General features: G+C 41.0%; 1 protein-coding gene across 6 annotated transcripts in view; it reads right to left on the bottom strand.

Annotated features, from left to right (window-relative positions):
* The window catches only part of LOC148034559 (Urb2/Npa2 family protein), a 93194-nt gene extending 84069 nt beyond the window's left edge, over positions 1 to 9125 (bottom strand). For all 6 annotated transcript variants that reach the window (XR_015691093.1, XR_015691094.1, XR_015691092.1 and 3 more), the window contains exon 1: positions 8818 to 9125. Coding sequence is in view for 2 of the 6 variants with exons in the window: in XM_087679505.1 (XP_087535631.1) it covers positions 8818 to 9089 (272 nt within the window). In the remaining 4 variants the exon portion in view is untranslated. The remainder of the gene's footprint in view (positions 1 to 8817) is intronic.
* Positions 9126 to 22875: the final 13750 nt, after the last annotated feature.

The raw sequence follows: 22875 nt of genomic DNA, 5'->3' as shown, positions 1-22875 counted from the left end.
CTCACCTATTGTGACACATATATCATCAAGTTTCTCTCATGTTAATGTTGATTTAGATGGCTCTGAGCAAAAGCTTAGATGAGGAGTTCAAGATTCTATCTATCAAAGCACCTAATGCACAGAAGACACAAGATGATACTAAAGCACCTTGCAGTGATCCAAGACCACGTAGATCAAGTGGAGTGAGAAAGCCAACGCAGCAATTAACATATGATAGCTATGTAGCTAACATATGATAGCGATGTAGCTTATCACTATGCATACATGGCTAAGGTTGTGTAAAATGTGAAACCCACCTATTTTGAGGATGCAATGGATAATAAGTATTGGGATCATGCTATGGATAAAGAAATAGTTGCACTTATGAATAATGACACATGGGAGTTAGTGCCCTTACCTAAAGGTAAAAAGGCTATTGGCTACAAATGGGTTTACAGGGTCAAGCATAAGTTAGATGGATCTATTGAGCGCTATAAGGCACAATTGGTTACCAAAGGATATGCACACTCTCATGGTATTGATTATGAGGAGACCTTTGCTCCAGCTACCATAGCAATGGCTACATCAAAAGGTTGGATCATGCATCAAATGGATGTTAAGAATGCCTTTTTTGCAAGGGGAGTTGCAAGAGGAAGTTTATATGGAGCAGCATGTGAATGAGATGTCAAAGTGCAGCAATGCGGAAGCATAGAACAAAGACTGAGAGAGAGTGAACACAGAGAGGAGAGAGAGAGAAGGAGACAATGTAAACGCAGAAAATCTGCGGTGTTGTATGCTGTATAAGAGTGCAGAAATACACAAGGGGGCAAAGGAAATATCTGTGTATGTCTCCGACTTGATAGCCTCGATCTCCGTCAACCCGAGCACAGCCTGTCTCAACCAACAAATCTCAAGATCAGAATCTGAATAATGAATATTGGAGTGAGCCACGAAACCGGCTATAAATAGCCGTAAAATAGGAAATAATTGGAGCAGGTCGAATGCATTAAATGCAGCCAACTGCAGTAAATCTGGCTGACTGTACCAATAAATCTGTCGTATTGCTGACGTGGACTGCCGTACACCAACTGTCCAGGAAATGACTGTCTAACATCCCCTCTCAGATCCTGGATAGGTCAAAAGACTGAGGGATCTAGAATGCTGCCTAAGAAGAGCCTGGGAAAGCGCCTTCATAAACAAATCTACAAGATTATCCTCCGTCTTGCAATACTCCACATCAATGGTCCCATCCAAAAGCTTCTCCTGAATGAAGTGATACTGGATCTCAATGTGCTTCATCCGGACATGGAATATTGGATTCCGTATCAAGGCAATGCAACTCTCATTGTCGCACCGCAGAAGAGTAGAACGAGGCTGGGGGCAGCTAAGCTCCTCCAACAATCTCTGAAGCCATACAACCTCACATGTGGTGAAAGACGCAGACCGATACTCCGCCTCAGTAGAAGAAAGGGCTACCGTGGGCTGCTTCTTGCTACTCCAAGAGATAACACCTGTACCCAAGATAAAACAATAGCCTGTAGTAGACCGATGATGGTCCACATCGCTAGCCCAATCCGAGTCACTCCAACCTGCAAGAACCAGATCTGTAGCATCTGCACCTGTGGGATAAGAAATCCCTAAGTCAAAGATCCCCCTCAAATACCGAAGAATCCTCAAGGCAGCCTGCCAATGCACCTGTTTGGGTTCTGTCATGAACCCTGCCAAAAGACCCATAACAAAACAAAGATCAACACGAGTGTTGAGAAGCCAAATCAAGGATCCAATCAACTGACGATAGCGGGAAGCATCCATCACAGGAGAATCTGAGTGTGAAGTGGCTTTCCAATTCGGATCCATAGGAGTAGTAATGGGTCGACAAGTCTCCATCTCAAAAGTCACCAAGAGCTCCTAAATGTACCTCTGCTGAGAGATGAAAATCTCCCTCTGAGACTGATAAATCTCGTGACCCAAGAAGAAATGAAGAAGCCCCAAATCCGTCATCTCGAATGCCTGATGTAAAGCTGTCTTGGTCTCTTGGACCTTCTGTGCATGATCCCCTATCAAAATCAAATCATCAGCATATAACACGAACAACACACGACCAACCTTGGAAGTGTGCACATAAAGCTGCGGATCAGCTTTGGAGCGCCGATATCCCAACTTTGACTGAAAAAACGAGTCAATCTTCTCGTTTCATGCACGCGCAGCCTACTTGAGGCCATACAAGGCCTTCTTCAACCTGTAAACTTTCCCATCCGAGGATCCAAACCCAGGAGGCTGCTCAACATAGATCTCCTCCTGCAAGTCACCATTCAAAACGGCCGATGTCACATCCAACAGATAAATAGGCCATCTCCTATGGCTAGCCAAGGCAAGAACAGCTCGAATAGTTGCCATACGAGCAGCGAGGGTAAAAGTATCATGGAAATCGATGCCTCGGCGTTGAGCAAAACCTTTAGCAACAAGGCGAGCCTTGTGCTTGTCCAAAGAACCATCGCTAAGGTACTTAGTCTTGAAGACCCACTTGACACCAATCACCTTCTTGTGAGAGGGACGAGGCACAAGAGACCAAGTGCCATTCCTCTCAATAGCCTCCAACTCGGCTTCCATGGCCTTCCGCCAATGATCAGACAGCAAAGCCTCCTTCACTGAAGTGGGCTCTCAATCCTGCATAACACAAGTCAGCAAACAATAGTTGGAGCAAACAAGCTCCGAAGAATGTGCCTAGTTCCTCCATGACCTCCGCAATCCATCCTCCGGTTCCCACTCCTCAGGGACCCCCTTAATCCCTGAATCTCGGAGGGTGTCACGGGCCCAACGAGGAGGACGAACCTCTCCCCGTCGCTTTCTATTTGCTGAAGACTCAGGAACATCCACCAGCGGAAGCTCCTCGGGGGTGGCCGGTGGAAGAGAAGACTCTAAATCCGAAGAAGAATCTCCATCAAGAGGCTCTGGCTCCAAAGAAACTGTCTCGAGAGCCCAACTCTCCCCTGGATCTCCAAGGACGGGGTGCTCCTCACCCCCCTCTATGGCCTGTACTTCCACGAACCACACATCTCGGCTCATGTAGACATCTCGCTTAACGGGATCAAACAAACGATACCCTTGGGATTGGGAGCTATAGCCAACAAAAACCTATCGTCGGAAAGCCGCCTCGAACTTATCACGCTGCGTCTTCGGAATGTGCACATAAGCGTCACACCCAAAGATCCTGAAATAAGAGACATCAGGCTTAGTCCCGAAGTAAGCCTCAAAAGGTGTCATCCTGTCAACAGTCGAAGTGGGAGATCGATTAAGGATGAGAACTGTGATAGCCACTGCCTCGGCCCACAGAAACTGAGGTGTCTTGCGATGCTCCATCATGGTGCGTGCCATCTCGATCACACTTCGGTTTTTCCGCTCCAAAATGCCATTCTCTTGGGGAGTATTGGTGTTAGCAAACTCCTGGTGAATGCCCCTATCTGCACAAAAACGAGTAAACTCATTAGACATAAATTCATCTCCCTTGTCTAAATGCAAGGTCTTCAGTCGTCAGCCAAAACAGTTCTCCTCAAAGAGAAGCCAATCCTTGAAATGAGAGAAAGCCTCCGACTTCAAAGTCAAGAAATAGGCCCAAGTCATCCTGCTGTAATCATCTACGATCAACACGAAGTACAAGCTCCCCTTCAGGGACTCGGTCCTCATCGGGTCACAAAGATCCGTAGATACAAGCTCCATGGGTGAAGTAGACCGCCTAGAAGCTTTGTTGGGAATCGCATCCCAATGCAGTTTCCCACGAATGCAAGAGACACATGGCTGATGGCTCACCACTATGTTCAGCAAGCCTCGGACAAATGACCCTCGCGACGCCTTCCGAAGGTACTCGTAGTTCAAGTGGCCAAACCGAGCATGCCATAGCTCGAACTGTGTCTGAGAAGTAAGAAGAAGAGAAGTAAGAGCTGAAGAAGACTTCAATTTATAGACTCCATTCTCCTCATACCCTGCAGAGAGAACCTTCCTCGATCCATGATCAAGGACTCGAACAGTATCACTGTCAAACTCCACCAAGAGGACAATAGCACAAAGCTTATGAACCAAAAGTAAATGATACCCCAATCCTGGCACATGCAACACCTAAGAGGTGTGGATACCACCACATCCATCTGGAATAAGCTGCATCTCACCCTGCGCAGCAATAGACACAGAAGAGCTGTCTCCAATGAGAATCTACCCACGCGAAGATCGCAAATGGGTAACACCAACGAAAGGAGTCATGTGCCGTAAGGCACCACTGTCCACAATCCACTCTCGAGCCTGGGAAGCTATTATCGCAGCATCAGAAGTTGTCAGTGTAGAGTCCTCAATGACTGCTAAGTGTAGAAAAGCAGCCGATGAGGGTGCAGCCACCGCTCCAGAGTCCTTCGTGTCCTTCTTCTTAGTATCCTTCTTGTCTTTGTCGCGGTAATCCTTCTTCCAGTGACCAGTCTTTCCACAAATATGGCAAGTTGATTCCTTCTCCTTGTCCTTCTTGGATTTGTTGTTCTCCTTCTTCTTCTTTTGGTCCTTCCCCTTCTTCTGAGAGGCTTGACCAACCAATGCCTCCGATTTGGAAGCATTCTGTCCCTTCAGTTATTCCTCCTGGTCCAAGACCATAGGAACCAACTCTTCCCACCGAAGAGTCAACTCCCGCCCTAAAGCAATAAGAGCAAAATAAAAAGTACCGAATCGTGGCGGCAACTGGGATAGTAAGGCGATCGCCATGTCTTCGGAAAAAATAGGCTTCCCCGCATTTTAAACCTGCATTTGAAGCTGCCGAAGCTTGTTGATGTGTTCCCGAAGCGAAGAAGACTTATTCACGAACAAAGTCCGCATCTACACCTCCAAAGAAACCCTCTTCATCAAGGTCATCCAGTTGTACATCTGGTCGAGCTCCAGTCATATCTCATGAGTCACTGTCAAGTGCTCGATGTGAGCTATCACGGCTGCGGTGCAAAACAGAAACAGAAAAGATCGAATCCTGGCATTCAGTTTGTCCCAATAACTCCGGGCCTTGGTCAACTCCGCACGAGCATTGGAAGAGAGTTTGGACTCATCCCTCACCGAGGGCCTGTTAATCTCCTCCATCACCAGTTCCGCCAAATCATAAGACTCTAAAATGGCCAACATCATCACCCGCCAAATGCGATAATTGTCACCATCAAGCTTTTGATCCGTTGAAAGAGCTGGTAAGACAAGCACCTTCCTGTCCATGATCGCCTGGAACTCCAAATTAGTCTCTGTAGACATGTTAACCTGCAATACCTGCACAAACGCAAAAACAGCCCCCTTTGACTGTGAAAACGCAGCCTTCTAGGACTGATTCCTCCGCTGCCTAAACCTTCTTTACCCACCGGAGGCGATAAAAAGATAAAGTCTGCAATGGAAGGCCTTAAACACAGCCTTCCTCCCCTTTGAACAGCAATAACCTGCAGCAAATTCACCGATTAGACTCCTTTCCCGCACGCCCACGCTCGCTTCAGCCTTGATCCAATGCGCAGCCCTCCTGCTCGCCCTTGAAACCTAGAAATGCAGACCTTGTGTCGCGATGAAATCTCCTCTTCAGATAGATTCAGCCCTTAGTCAGTCCATCTTTACCGCTCTGATACCATGTCAGAGTGCAGCGATGCGGAAACATAGGATAAAGATTGAGAAAGAGTGAACACAGAGAAAAGAGAGAGAGAGAGAGAGAGAAAAGGAGACAGTGTAAACATAGAAAATTTGCGGTGTAGTATGCTGTATAAGAGCGCAGAAATACACAAGGGGGCAAAGGAAATATCTGCGTATGTCTCCGACTTGATGACCTCGATCTCCGTCAGCCCGAGCACAAACTGTCTCAACCAACAGATCTCAAGATCAGAATCTGAATAATGAATACTGGAGTGAGCCACGAAACCAGCTATAAATAGCCGTAAAATAGGAAATAATTGGAGCAGGTCGGCTGCATTAAATGCAGCCGATTGCAGTAAATCTAGCCGACTGTACCAATAAATCTATCGTACTACGGACGTGGACTGCCATAAACCAACTGTCTAGGAAATGACTGTCTAACATGAGAATCATCCAAATTATGTATGCAAACTTCATAAGGCCTTGTATGGGCTGAAGCAAGCACCTAGGGCATGGCATGATAAGATTACAGAATACCTTGTTGTCAAAGTGAAGCAATGCGGAAGTGAATGACCGTGACAAAGAGTGAACAGAGAGAGAAGAGAGAGAGAAAGAGACAGTGAAACGCAGAAAATTTGCAGTGAAGAATGTTGTATAAGAATGTAGAATTATACACGAGTGTAAAGAAAATATATACATATGTCTCCACCTCGAGGATCTCAATCTCCATCAGCCCCGAGAGCAATCTCCGTAGTCAACAGGCTGAAATCTGCCAAAGACAATATGCAAAGACTACTAGAAACTCAACCTACTTATAGGCTGAAATAATGCCCATAAAAGATCAGGTCGACTGCATTAAATGCAGCTGATTGATGCAATTCGACTGCTGCTACTATCCGACTACCACGTGGCACCTACCTGCACCTGCCAGAGTGCTACCTGCCAATCCAGGGAATGATTCTTAACACTTATTAGCATTGGATTTCGCAAAGCGAACGCTAATCACACACTTTATGTATGTGAGAGTGATGCAAGTATTGTAGGCATTACTATATATATGGATGATTTGATCATTGTGGGTGATACTGAGACAAAGATTGATAATGTGAAAGGTCTTCTCAGTGCCAAATTTGAGATAGAGGATTTAGTAAAGCTACACTATTTTCTCGATATAGAGATCACCAGGACTTCAAAGGATATGTGGTTGTCTAGAGACAATATGCGTTGGATATGTTGAAAAAGTATGGTATGGCTATTGCAAGCCTATTTCTATACCATTGGATGTTAACACTAAGCTTAGTGCACATGAGAGTAACTTGATTGAGGATGTCACTATGTATCAAAAGACTTGGGATAGCCTTATCTATTTGACGATCACTAGGCCAGACCTAAACTACATAGTTGGTTTGGAAAGTCAGTTTATGCAGCTTCCACGGAAGCCACATTTGGATGCAATGATGCGCACATTGCGTTGTGTCAAGTCCACATTGCACTGTGCTTTATTCTACGGTGCAAGTGTACCATTGGATTTGCATGGTGACACAAATGCAAATTGGACTGGTAGTATTTTAGACAGGAGATCTACCAATGGTTTTATGTTTTCCTTTGCGAATATTGTTGTTACTTGGAGCAGCAAGAAACAGCCAATAATTGGCTTGTCTAGTACAGAGACAAAGTACAGAGATGCTACAATTGTAACATATGAGATAGCCTGGCTACGCAAGCTACTCGGTGATTTGAGGATACGGGTAGATAAGAAGATTATCATCTACTATAATAACCTTAGTAGCATTCAATTGGCTAGAAACCCAATGTATAATGTGCGGACCAAACACATAGAGATCCATTACCATTTTGTTCAGGAGTAGGTTTTAGCACGTAATATTAACTTAGTTTATGTCAGCATATAGAATCAAGCTGCTAACATTTTCACCTAGGCCTTGGGAGTTGAGAAGCTTAAACACTTCAGGACTATGCTTGAAGTTCATGAGCTCATCTTGAGCTTGAGGGGAAGTGTTGAGATATCAAGCTCTACATAAGTTGGCATCCACTGCGTGTCTGGTTGATGTGGCATAATATTATTCACTAGCGTGTTAGGTGACCAACATGAAGATACGCCAGTGATTCTACAGCCGGACTACATCCACGTAGTTCATCCTTGGTTATGGCATATTTATTATGCCACCTCTTCTTTCCTAGCAAGTTCACATTTAGTGTCCACGTATACATACATTGTAATACTTTCATATTAGTCTTTTATCATATTGTAGACTTGGTTCGTGCAAAAAAAAGAAAGAAGTTTAAGAAGATTTCAGCCCTATCTCTCTATATTCTCAAGTCTCCATTGCTTTGGTGTGCGTGTGCTCTTGGGTGCATCACCTCTCTTCCCTCTTGTTTGTTTTAACTATTCCCACAAGTGGAGACACTTTGGCAATGTGACTTAAAGTGGAGGAATCCATGGTCATGATGTGCTTTTCTCAGAGCTTGTTTGTGGCAGGCCTTAAGATTCACCTACTATTTGTGGTAAGCAACTTGGTACAATTGCCATCAGCAAGAGTTATTTGACTGTCATTGTTGTATGTCCTATGATGGGTCTCTCATCACTGTATTTATCGCCCATGACTCGAGAGAGTGTATTAGCATAGTTCAGTTCATAGTCTGTACAAGCAATTTATGCACATTTCATTTCATGTGGTTCGCATATTTTAGTGTGGCCAACTAGCATTTATGGTGGCTTTTATGGCCAGTCAATTCAATCATTTCCTATCTGCCTGTTTAAAGGCCACCTCTGCTCTATGTCATTATTTTCTAATACATCCACATTGCATCCTCCTCAAGAAAGGAAGATTGAAGCACTCTACTACTTGCCCTGCTAATTGCCCACAGCTTGTGTGGTTGGGCACACTTTTATGCTTCGGTATTTCTAAGTTCATGTATTCTTATTCTTTTGTTCAGTCTTCTGTGCATACAGTAACTTCATTACTTTGCTTCCAGTGCTCCACGTTTCTCTGACAAACAAATTGCATTAGCCGGTATGAAGCGAAGCTTTTATATGATATATGACTGCAGGCACGCATGGACACTCGAGCTGGGAAAAGTCTTATATCACAGCAATTCTTGCTACAAATAATGAAGCTGGAGAATTCTAGAACATTGCATGAATGAATGAAACATCAAGAGATGTGACCTGTCGGGTTCGGATGCATTTCTAACCTGTCACCCGGCGCTTCACGGCTCTTGAGAGCTTTCAAGAGCTTTAGTGCAGGCAATGGCTCTCCCACGCTTGTTGGGAGCTCTTGAAGAGTGGCAGCTTCGTCAGGGTTCGAGCGTCCTTTCTCGTCCTCCGGCGGCTCTGCGGCTTCTGGCGACGACTTGAGCTTTTTCTTGCTCTCCTTGGGAGAGCTAGAGGTACAGTGCTTCCTTTTCCTGGACAGACGGGACCCTGCTTGTCCCGTCGGGGTGGACGAAGCTGACCGGGTAGCCATGGCGTGAAAACGAACCCCGACTCGTTTACGCTAGACTCTCTCAGGGCCCTTTTATAAGCAATTTAGTCGAAGAACGTTTCGAATCCACGAAAAAAGGAGCTTTAATGTCGAGCGAATTTATCCAATGGTCAGTCTCGAGTCTCGACACCAAAAAAAACAAAAAACAAAACCAAAAAAATTTAAAAAATACTACTACTACTAGAGTCATTTTAATTATAACATAATTTAAAATCTTTCAAATTCTAAAAGAAATCTTGAAGGTTTTTGAATTGATTTTGAAAAATGTTTTCCCTAAACATTGCACCACACAAGTCTCTACATACAACGCTTACCGTCTATTGATCTCCAACTAATCCCATTTGCTCCCCTAGCTTTCATCTCTCGATGATAGTGTCAACCTTACAAAGTGATAGGAACAAATACATAGCCCTTTTGTAAACACTGGGATGAGTGTCAACAAACCAAATTTCCAATCGAAATGGATAAAATTGAACTCTCCCATGTAATCACCCACCAACCCTTCGAGAAGTGGGGAATATACTTTATGGGCCCCATCAGCCCTACTACCCAATAGTATTTCAAGCACATTGCATTATCGTGGCTACTATTTCATGACTAAGTAGGTAGAGGGTGGGGCTACAAGAGAGCATGATGCCATAACTATGGCAAAATTCTTATGGGAGCAAGTCATCTTACGCTTTGGCTTCCCATTGAGATTGTCTGTGATATATTAAGTACAACTTATTTCTAATTGAGCATTCTTCTTAAACGTATTTGCTTTAATTTCCCTTCTTCTTCTTCTTTCTCTTCTTCACTTTCCACTCAAAGTTTTTATTCACTAACAATAAGCTTTTTGTAATTTTGAGATCGATGTAGGAAATTATTCTTCCTCTTTCTATTTGCCCTTATAATCTTCCTCTTCTTATTTCTTGTCAATGATAACTAAAGCACAAGCATGTTTCAAATGTAATGCTTTCGGAAAGCCCTTACAACTATGTTGCCTTATTTAAATTGATGTGACAAAATGGATAATATGTACAACTCCCCATAAGAAAACCAACAATAAAAACAACAAAAGGTTTATAGAATATCAATGACCTTTCTAATAGTTCAATAGGCCAATCTAAGGGTAACTCTTTTTCTTTGAGATTCTTTCAAACAACCTAGTAATTGGGCACAAGCTTTGTAAAACCCTGAGATGTAGCTTTTTCTCGTGTAACTCTTTCGTACAAGGAGACCTTGCCAACATTCTAAATTTCTCCACATCATTTTCCCAATCTAAAATACAAGTTCATTTGGCACAACAATAGTTCCCATGCTAGAAGCTTATATATTGCCCACTATCCACTACAGTCCTATATGATGTAACATGTGTTGGCTACCAAAGGGCTATGGAGTATTAATATAGCTATTAAGAACTAGCCAAAGTCAACTACTTTTGCTTAAAAGCACCATGGAGAGAGTGGTGATTTTGAGATAGAGAAAAAGTGGATAGTAGGCAAGAGAGTGCACTAGTAAACAATGAATAAGTATATTTCATCATGTTGCATGTATAAGAGAATATCTAAATATATAAAATGAGGTAGGTGGATATACATGTACAGAAATATAAAAGTTGAGGTAGGTGGATAGTTGTTCCCATCCACATTTGTCCTATCTAGTTCTCCATAATTACCACTCCTAGTTGATTATAATAAAAAACTGAAAAATAGTGGGTGTGCAAGGACCAAAATCAAAAAGCAAAGGGTAAGGAAGGACCAAGACATCAAGAGGTACATGGCTATGTCCTCAGTTTTTTAGTTGCACCTTGAAAAAGAAAAAAAAACAAGGTACACTAAAAATAGCAAGTCAAGTTAAAATAGCATGGAAAAAAGCAAGGCTAGACAAAGTCTAGAAGTGCATACGGACACTCTAAAAATAAAAAGCAGCTAAAAAACAACTCTAAGAGCTAAAAAGCAACCACAATGCTAAAAGTAATGGTTGTAGAAAAAAGCAAAGGATGAAACATGATTTAAAGGTGCTCGAAATTACATAACTGCATCTAGGTGATAAAAATCGAAGCCTAAAATGAAAAAAAAAATCAAAATGCAAAAACCTAAAAAATTCACAAAGTGATCAAGCACTCCAAAATAATTCAAAAAACTTTAAATTTAGATATGGAGTAGACATTACAAGTAAGTGGCCCTGCCCACATGTAAAAAAGTCTACTCCATATCTAAAGTGAAAAAAAAAATCCAAATAAAACATTCCAATGGTGGCAAAACTAAAATATCACATGTCTCCATGCTCACTACATTGTCCTATCTCCTATGTGGCATCTCTTGTGCATCCACAACTTGTGGAAAATGAGGGCATCTTCGTCTTCAATGTCTATTGAGAGGAGGAGGGTAGCTTTTGTGTGTGTGTGTGTGTGTTACCAAAGAACGCGACTTAAACATTCTTAAACTTTATATATATGTCCAAATTTCATCTCCAAAAAATTCCTTAGCATACACCCACAAGTATTTTAAACTTCGAAATAGAAGAGAAAAGTTGTTACAATTGTGTGTGTTTTTGGGGGGGCGCTCTTTGACTGAGAGGTTTTGAGAGAGAGAGAGAGAGAGAGAGAGAGAGAGAGAGAGAGAGAGAGAGAGAGAGAGAGAGAGAGTAGCCTTGGAGTTCAATCTCTTGCATACGAAGCTCATGGAGATCAAGGAGCCTGGAGCTCCAAGTAGAAATTATTATTGAAATGTTTGGGAGCTTCAAAGCTCATTGGTACCTCACTAGGCTACGACTTGATAAGTCTCGTTCCCATCTATCTTTGTTTGTTTGATTTAATAGCTACGATTCACCATGGTTTAGATTATTGGTTAGGCTAGGCTCAAGAAATTAGCTTGGTAAGGATAATTTCATGGTGTTAGAGACCATGAAAGAGAGCAATGAGCATTCAATAGAACACAACTAATATGCTCAAGTCTATCTAGATCCTATAATCATGGATTTATTACCTACATTTTGATTTCATTGTTGGGACATGACAACTCTTGTGCAAGCAGTGCATTATCATCATTGATCATAGTAAGATGTCATAGATAAAAACAAGATAGGAGGTCGTGCAATGAAGCATATGTAGCCAAAACCTTGTTCACATGGGGTAAAATGACAGGTTAGAAGGCAACCGATTTGTGAGTAATCATAGGTTAGATTAGAATAGATTGATTTATTAGTTTTGTTGTTAGATTAGGAACCCCTTTCTTTATTTTAAGAAAAGCTTAAAAACTCTAAAAACTAGACCCATACTCTTGTCTAGTACTATTAGTTCTATGTGCTTGAATGGACTATGCAAGAAACATGAAATTTATGTGTATCATGACGAGGATATGCGATCATTAAAGCTCTTGAGTTTTTTGTATTTTCATGAACTTATTGGCTTTACCCATGAGCATGATCATGGTATATCATTGGGATGCCATTAGGGTTTGAGTGGCTAATTGCTCGCTTGGCTAACTAGTCTAAAATAGCTTATAATTGCTTGCACCGATTGGAGTTTTGTATTGATATAATAACTTCAAATAATTACAAAAATGATGCTATTTATTCTACGAGATTATTGATTTAATGTTATCCTTATGCATGCATATGGCTCGGATAGATACTACCTTCAACTAGTTAAACTTGAGTATGACTAGCTAGTCATTTTTGAGTTGCAAGTGCATGTACTGAGTAGCTTTTTGTTTCAAATTATTGGTTATAACCATAACAAGTCCAGAACTTGCTATATCTAGGGTTTTCTTAGTGGTATATGCATTGGGCATGAATATCCATTTGACAATGATTGATTTAATGTTATCCTTATGCATGCATATGGCTCGGATAGATATTACCTTCAACTAGTTAAACTTGAGTATGACTAGCTAGTCATTTTTGAGTTGCAAGTGCATGTACTGAGTAGCTTTTTGTTTCAAATTATTGGTTATAACCATAACAAGTCCAAAACTTGCTATATCTTCTTAGTGGTATATGCATTGGGCATGAATATCCATTGGACAGTGCTTGCATAGAGCTTGACTAGCTCTTATTAAATCAATATTATGAGCATATATTGGGCTCCAAAGGCTCCATGTTTTGACTAGCCATATTGCATTAGTACTTTGACTAAGTTTTACTAGTTTTTGGGCATGAACCTTCATGATTTGATTTGTTGGAGCTAGATATGCTTCTAGAGACTCCTCTTGGTCCTCACAGAGCTAATTTGAGCATATTAGTGTATAGATTGACAATCTATTGGGCTCTCATGATGCGCGATATTATATCGGCCATGATTTGTAGGTTTTCAAGCTAATTACTTGATTTTTGGACTAGATTTGACCTTGCCCCACTCAAAACTTTGATTAGAGCCCAATAGATTTCAAAGTGTTTCAACACTCAAAGGATTTAGTTTAGGTCATAGTTTGGGACTTGTAACATTTCAAAGTGTTTCAACACTCAAAAAACAAAGTTACATTGATGTCTTGATAGTTTTTCTTGGTTTTTGATGTTGTACATTCATGGATTTCATGCAAGTACTTGTAAGGCATCTAGATCGTCTAGTCATCACCCTAGTTATGACTAGTTTGCAAGTACTTATTAAAGGCTAATTTGTTAGGGCTGATTATATCAACATATTAGGGCCTTCCCTAGTATAGTACCAAGTCCTAAATTGATTTTTTATATGGTTTTGGTTGGGAGTATACTTGGCATTGTTGAACAAGGTTTGGAGCTTGATTAGCCATCCCTAATACATTATGGGAATTGTTTTGACCTATATCTAAAGTGTTTGGATGCCATCTTTAGGATATTTGCAGATAGCTCTATATTTATTGATTTTAAAACTAAAATTTTCTAGTTTTTTGGCTTCAACATTGATTGGTCAAAGAAAGAAGGATCATAGCTCACTTTGGATGTTATAGAGTGTTCCTTGGGGCATAGTTTAGGTTGTTCATGTCATAGTTTGATGGATGATTAGATCCCGATAAAAAAATCAGACATGGATGGAAATTTTTCTTATTGAAATTACATTTTTAAGAGTTAAAATGAGGTTGGAGGTCATCAATGCTCAACCAAATGCATTAGTCGAACTCCTAAATGACCCATAAAAGCCCTGTCAGAGCATAGTTTAGATTTTAGATGATTAGAAGTGTTGTATCTTTCTAATGTTTAATGAATATACTAATATTTAGAGTCTTTTGCTAGTTTTTCAATTGAAATTTGAAGTAGGTAGTGCCCATGCATGATTTACTTTGTGTAGGATGTCTATGGAGCCTTGTTTTAACATGATGACAAATTTGGAATGCTCATTATGAGTATTGTCTTGATGTTTAAGTGAGAAGTTGTAATTGGGTTTGAAAATTTAGTATTGGTTTAGTAAATTCTCTGCATAGGTATGCTCTATTCATGCTTGGAAAGTAACCTTCTCAACATGCTTTTATGTAGTGTATGGAACTAAGTATGTAGTGTATTGAACTAAGTATGTAATGTGAGAATGTTAGGAAAACAGTGTACTTATTGTTGTCTTACATCATTGGGCATGTCTAATCTTCATGCTAAAAGTGAGAACTAAGAGTGAACTCTAGAGTTCCATACATAGCAAGGCATGAGAATGGTGAGAATAATAAGTATGCTAACATTAGGACTCAATTGGTTTTGTTGAATTTTTGGGCCTTCACCCACTTAGCTCAAGTTGCATTACTTTGGTTACCCCTAGTTGAGAGTCTTTACCTTAAGTTGGTATAAAGGCTTACTTATAAGGTCACTTGCATCTAGCATAAGAGTCTCCCAAGGGCCATAATGTCCCTAGCACCTGCAACTTGACCAAAAGGGGCTTGCAACAAGAAGCCTTCGCTTACATAGAGTGAATCTTGAACTTATCTTGCATTGACCTTGTTACTTAACTTGAGTTACATTTTGAATTACCTCAAGGTTCACATCGCCTTGAAGTCACATTTGAGACTTGACCAATCCATGAGCAAGTAGAGCCACCACCGCTTTGCTGAGTAAGGAACTTAATCTGCCTCGAGTTGCTCATTCCACCTACCTCGAGTTGTAGACTCTCTCAACTTGAATTCCTTTCTAAAGTCTACCTTGAGTTGTACAACTTAACCTTTATGGTTGCTCTCTTATGCCTAAGAGTACCTTCACTTCAAGATCTTCGGTACTAACAAGTAGTTTAGTTACTAAGAAATCCACTTTACCTCAAGTTGCTCCACCTAGTCACCTTAAGTACCAGGAGATAGAGAAGGCCATAACATTCCAAGCCATCCCTAGCACCAAGAAACTTGGATGACCTCCATTTCAATTACCTCGGGTTGCTTATTGCACTTACCTCAAGTTTATTTCCACCTACCTTGTGTTTATCAACTACATGACCTAAGGATCATATGACTTTTGCCAAGTGGAAGAAGGATCTTGCCACCATTCAAAGCAATCATTACCACGCCTTTGTGGACTAGACACTTGAGTTCTACCCTCTACCTATCTTCAACCCTACTTGAGACTACCTAAAGTTTTAAGCATGAACAAGTGACTTATAAGTCATATGGATCACAAGTGACAAGATGGCTATACCACCCTAACTACAAGGTACTTAAACCACCTACCATTTCCTTTCCTTGAGTGCCACATTGGCCTACCTTGAGTTGCTCCTTTGACTTACCCCAACCTACATTTTGATAACTTGCTAGATCACATGATAAGCCACTAAATGAAGATTGTATCATATTGCCTTATAGTCACTAAGGGATACCCTTGTCATTTGCCTTGAGTTGCCCTACCTATTACTTATCCACCTACCTCAAGTTCAACACTAGACTTACCTCAACTTGCTATCAATCACCTATCTTTAGCTACTCCCAACCTATCTCTATTAGGTTCCTTGATTTTGAAACATTGACCCCACTCTTATATGCTTGAGAGCATTGACACGAGGCATTTTGAAAGATAGATTTCATCCTCGAAGAGATAAGTTGAATCTTGAACATCTTATCTTGAGACTTACAAAATCTAGAAGTCTGTAGGAGGGCACTCCACCCATATATATTGTCGAATTTAATAAGATTTGCTTAAAATCACAAGAAGAAGTAAGTGCTTTGATCTTGGTAAACACACCTTAAACTCCAAAAAGACACATTGAGTCATTGTAGACCTTAAAATTTGAGCTAATAAGCATTGAGACTTTTAAAACCAATTTAGAGACTTGCAAGAAGCATGGTGATAGAACCTTTGAGAGATGTACATAAGGCACCTCTTAGGATAGGTACATCTAGGGTGTGCTTGAAGAAGAAACACTCACTAAAAGACTTGTGAGTAATCATAGCACTCCTTCACGAGTAAGTTATCTTTAGGTCCTATGTGGACTTACCCTACTTTTCATGGCCAAAATAGTTATGAGCCTTGCCTGGTAAGAATACTCTCTGTGTTGCTAAAGTCTAAAAGTTGTGGTTGTTGTAACCCTTAGACACACACGCACACGCACACACACACACACACACGCACGCACGTATGCATGCATGCACACACACACACACACACACACACATGCACGCACGCACACACGCACACACACACACACACACACACTCTCTCTCTCTCTCTCTCTCTCTCTCTCTCTCTCTCTCTCTCTCTCTCTCTCTCTCTCTCTCATAGGATCTAGACACAAACATAGTCTAAGTGAACCTTTAGGAGGTAGACACCTTACCCTAAGCTAGATCAACCTAGACTTGTGAGTGGAAGACACACTTCTACTAAAAGCAAAGGACTAGCTAAGGAGGAAAGTGTTACAAAAGAGAGTTGATATGTCCCTAAGGCACAAACCTCAGACTTGACATTATAATTCAAGTAGCTGAGGAGGAAAGTGTTACAAAAGAGAGTTGATATGTCCCTAAGGCACAAACCTCAGACTTGACACTATAATTCAAGTAGACTTAAAGGACCTAGAGTAGATGAGATTCCACATCAAGGGGAGTAACCCATAGATACATAAACCTAAGAATAGGTAAGAAAAAAAAAACCAAGAGCATAGAACCAAAAAAAGTTTCCATTGCATATCTTGAAAAGAATGTCTCACCCTAGTTAGACATGCAAGGAAACCTACAGCTAATAATACCTATTGAGTTGACATGAGGTCAACAAGGTAACATATCCTAGCACCATGGCCAACCAAATCCAAGGTAAAAAGTGTCTTTTTAGAGATTAGATTGCTATTCCGCTCCCTTGTTTAAATAGCTAGAGAAGAGCCAAGAAATATGACAAGATCAAGCTTGAACTTTGAAAATCTATGATTCGACCCCACAAAATTCCCACAAGATATCTAGTAGGTCATCACTTAGTATGTCCACTAAATGAGAATAACACACATAGGAAGACCGCAGAAGAGATACTAGTAGATACGAAAATAGAGAGAAGGCTAGGTAGAAACCTCTTACCTAGCTAGATGCACGAGATCATAAAGGTATGCTAAGCTCAACAAAGGGAATAAGATAGAGCAAATCCAAATGATTCTGGACCTATAGGAGGCGAACAAGAAGAGGAGGTGCTAACAACCTCACAGAAACCTTACACTTTTCAAACTCCTCAAAAAGTCACTATTTAACACAATGATATGCAAAAAAGGTAGCACCACTCTAGATTCTATATTGATAGGACTAGGATTGACACGAAGCACAAGAGGTCAATAAAAAACCCTATTATCACCAAGCAAGTTGATAAGTATATAGTTGGGGATGGCCCGCATGGTTTTGTTAAATAGTTCAAGTAGGTTTGTGAGGCTAACAACCTCCAAGATGTTGACAAGGGAGCACAAAATTTTAGGCTATGCTTGCGAGAGAAGGAAAGGACAATGTTGAAAAGAATGATTTTGATACGCTCAAGGAGTTTTCATAAAAAAGTTTTCAGCAGTTAGATATGCAAATAACTTCATTATCAATCTCATGAAGATGAACTTGGGCTTGAAGGATAAGGAGGAAATCCAAGACTACATAACTCACATATGTATTCTTTTTAAGAGAATCCATGAGCCAAAAAGACCCAATTAGAAGGCTATAGCCATGGTCTTCATAAATGGGATTAAGAATAATGAAGAACTATACAAAGCTTTGGCAATACATTCTAGCCTAAGACGAGACAAATTAGAAGAGTTTTATGAAGAAGTGATAAGAGTCGATGGCTTGATGAAGGAGAGAGAGAATAAATACATTCAACCAGTAGACACCGTTATAATTCATAACAAAGGAGCCACCTATTGGGGGTAAAGGCACCTCTCCCTAGCTGTCCGTGTATTACTACACTGATAATCCCCATGCCTGCACACTACATGCATAGTGGGCATCCATCATTGTCACTTCATTCTTTATTCTTTCAGTGACATTTGAGTAAAGGGAAGGTCAGTCACACATTGTGACCGTTGGAGTTCCCATATTGTGTGTGTGTCTCTCTCTCTCTCTTGCTCTTGCTCCTTCCACCATAGCTCTTGCTCCTGCTCATGCTTCCACTTCAGGGCCCACCTCTCTTCAACTGGTATCAGAGCCTTGTTCTTCGTGAGCTCAAGCTTGGTTGGCACACTCTTAGCTCCCATTTGAATACCTATATCAATCATCTCTTTGTTGGTAGTAATAGCCACTATGTTCGAGCTTCCTATCAATTGCATTTTTCTTGGGCACTCTTTGACCTTCTCAAGCAAGTTGGAGCAACCCCCCATAGCCCTCACCGAGCTATACAAGCACTTATACACTTGGTTTTGATGCTTGGCATTGATCCGCCCACTCTTGGCATTCGATTTGAGTGTTAATATTTAGTTTTGGACTGTTATGATAGTCCACAGATTGTCATAAAATAGGAAAGCACTTATCTTTGATGTCTACACTCATTGCCGTTGGTTGGATGATGCTCGATTATGCCTAGTTGATGCTTATATATTCAAGGATGCTATGTCATTGCTTGGAGTTGATTTTGGACTGATTTAACTTCTTCATTTACTCTATTTTGGCTAAGGCTCACTGGCTGGAAATACAGGGGAGTACTTTATTTGATGCTTCTATGGTCAGCTTTTTTGGTCTTATGATGTCCGGTTGTTATGCTAGGGTGATGTCTACATGTATGGGAATGCTATACCCATGTTATGGATTGGATATGGAGCTGATTTTGGTACTGAAATAGCTTGGTTTGATAGTGTATTCACTGCTATATATAGCAAGGTCAAACCTCTTTTAACAAAAGGATTTTATATGCCTATTGCTCTTCATCATGATTCTGATGTTCTATATGCACTATTGATGTGTACCATTGATGCTAGTATATTGGTATGTCATATGCCTATGATTTGAGGTGGCTTTGAGCTTGATTTGAGGACTGATTTACTCAGTTTTGACAGTGAATTAACTATTGTAATAACTAGGGCTAAAGCCTATTTGGTCAGTGTATGCTCTACCTATTGGTCACGGGTGCTTCTTGGTTGACTCACATGACTACACGAATGTATACAGAGGTTGGAACATGTCTTGTATTACTCCGGAATGACTTTTGAGCTTCGATCAAGCTCCGTCTTGGTTGGCATTTGATTGACATTGTCTACAGTGTCCTGCTTTGTGACATTCATTATGCTTATGGTCTATGCTTGACCCTTCGATACATGCCTCGATACATATGCCAGAAATGCATACTCCTTGCATTATCATTGTTTGATTGCCACTCAAAGCTTCAGTTGGGCTTTTATTTTCATACTTTGGAGCTCTTGGATGCTTATTTGGGTTGTTAGAGATTTGACTTTGATTGTTACATGATGTATTGGATGTTATAGGTGATGCTTGACCAATCCTTTGCTCTAGATGCTTCGTTGATATATGGTCTTGGTCTATGATGCCTTATGCATTCACATGCTATCTTTGAGCTTGGTTGCTCGATTGACATCGATATTTTTACTAATGGAAGCTTCATGCTATCTCTGGATATTGCAGACCTTGTGGTTTATTCAGTTGAGCTTCTTGAGTAGATGAGATTGGGATCTCTTACATGTCTATGCTCTTGATAGATACTTGTTTGCATTGGATGCTTTTGGGTTGATTTGATCTACCTTCTCTTTAAGCATACACCAACCTTTGTCAAGTCCTATCAATTAGGCATACACCTAGCTTGGCTTACTCTCTTAGTTCTTTATGCCAAGGCTTGTATCCTTCTACTGATATCGATTGCTCTGACACATTTGGGTGCACTATAAGATACAGGCCTCATACCAACGTTCAAAGCGATGAAAATGTTCACAAAAAAAGTTTCCCCCCGTCGTCGCTAAATATGTTGGTATTAGCAATGCCATATAATCGTCGCTACGTTTTGCGACACAAACTGCGATGATAATAGCGAGCATACAGGTAAATTTGTGACGCTCATAGTGATGGTTACAAAGGGGGGAAAATTTTGTGACAGGGTAGCTTGTAGCACTATGTGATGTATTTGGGCCATACAAAAGGGTTACAATAAAGTGTACAATGGTCGTCAAAATGAAGGCAATGTGTACTTGAATCCACAATACTGATACATAAAATAAATACAAGATCGCTTAATGAAAGTGCTCATGGAATTATGGTAAGATACAAATGATGATAATAACATAGTGCATAGAAAATGGCTACATAAATCACATGACCAAAAAAGAAGAGGATGTGCGCTCCACGGATCCAAGCGCGAGCTATAGATCTTTGCCATCCGAAAGCTCGTCTCGCTACAAAGAAGCATTGAATGGACTCTACAAAAAAAAAGAAACAACTACACATTAGTCCACCATATAATAATGCATTTTAATTAAAATTAGTAACTGCGGATAAGAAAGATGAGTGACTTATTGGGTTGCCGCGTGCATACAATCTATCGATCAATGTAGTGAGATCGTGTCTCTCTGCATATCGAGTCTCTAGGCCCATGAGATCGTGGTTTGCAATGGAGTGCTGCAAAGAAAACAAAATACGTGTTAGAAACACGACTATCAGTACAAGTGATATTGCAAAAAAAAAAAGCGAGAAGAACAAGAGAAAAACTTACAAAGTCCTCCAGATAAGTCCTATGGCCACCACTCCCAAGATGATAGACCACTCCTGTGCCCTCACTGCCTCGCGTTACTGTCTCCAACGTCCTAGAGAATTTGTAGTCTCCTCCCTGAGTCGACGCCAATCATCTGCATCTAGCCACTCATGCATTGAGGCCCTACTCTTAAGTGCCTTGTGTGCATCCAATCGTCTATGTGACATGTACGCATGCATGCACTCCGTCATCCAATCTGTGGAAAACCTATATGTTGCAATGGGTACTAGAAACTCCTCATGCAAGGATGCTACTATGTAGTCCTTGCTCCCCTCTGGTATATTCTTCCAATGATCCAAGACATTGTGCCAAAAAACTTGTTGGCACAACTCTCTCACAAGAGTCATCACCCTCCTCTCCTCATCATTCATGATGACGGCTCCTATCCTATCATCTACAAGGTATCCATACCCCTCTGGGATATGTCTAAGATGTGTTCTCTCGCACCTATGACCACGCTCCTAGGCATATCTAGGAGACCTCTGTACATCTGGTGTACCCATGGGGGTGGTGTTTCTCGGATTAGCACCCATAGAGGTGCTACCTCTGGACTGCTAAGCAAAAGCTAGAGTGACTGGAGTAGACATCCCCACAAGTGTGACACACAAGTGATGAAACTCCAGCAGAACAATGAGATGGAGCCTTTGCGTCGATACCTCCAAAACAATCAATTGAGCCACCCTCTTTCGAACCTGCACGAGAGTGAGGAGTAGCACTTATATCTCGACCCGATTGCGAGCTTATCACATCCACGTCTCCGCATCATCCCCCAGAACCACTCCCTCCGTTCGGCCCAAGTTTGGAGCGTCGACCTTATCTATTGGAAATTGAAGTATCAGAGCGTGTCGAAGTAGATTTAACAAAACGGCCTAATGGTGTCTGAGACAGCGTCATATCTCTAAATCGAGCCATTGATCTGGAGACATACGTGTGAAGATCTCTTGTAGCTCCTCGTCGCCCATCCCTCGACTCATCGTGATGTCCAAATATCCACAAAGGTTACATGCATAGACAAAAATTGATGTTAGCATAATCAATATAAAGATTCAAGCAAAGCACAGTAATATAACTCTTAAAAAAAAAGATCTTACTTAAAATGCATACTCTAGAGTATCCTTATAAGTGATTCATCAACGAATTGAGTAGGTGGATGCTCCGAGTATGACATAGCCTATGGTCCCATGTCAATCTCCTGACACAACTCCGCATACACTGGAAGGTTGATAGAAAGGTCATCACAAAAGGATGAGTCCACCTCGTTCTCAAAGAATTCTTGGCCTCATGTCTTTCCATCATTGTTGCCCGATTTTGTCTCCTCTACATGCTAAGCTTTGGGTGGCCTCCACCCCTTGCAATATCGACCCCTCTATCTGCATATTGTCCTCATCTACGTTGGAAATATTGCTTTCATCATATACTCTTGCACTTCGCGGAAATGAAGGTATAACATACAACCATTGAGGTTGTCAAGGGTTTGGATAGAAAATTACCTATTTAAAATCACATACAAGAGAGATTTAACATTTGTGACATATACCATGTCGTAATAAAAATTAAAAAAACATGAGTTCATGCACCTGTTCACAATGGGCCGACAATACAAACGTGCCCGCAAATCCATCCTTTTTTTTTTTTGGAATCTATTTCAAGAAATTTAGATGGACCTTGTCGAACAGTTGCCCCGGCTCCTTCCAGTACCACTTTT

The sequence above is a fragment of the Lygodium microphyllum genome, chromosome 6 (genome assembly GCF_053477565.2).
Source record: "Lygodium microphyllum isolate KBCC chromosome 6, Lygodium_microphyllum_v1.1.10, whole genome shotgun sequence".
Lineage (NCBI taxonomy): Eukaryota > Viridiplantae > Streptophyta > Polypodiopsida > Schizaeales > Lygodiaceae > Lygodium > Lygodium microphyllum.
The sequence above is the reverse complement of the archived record's forward strand: the minus strand, read 5'-3'. Positions and strand labels throughout refer to the sequence as shown.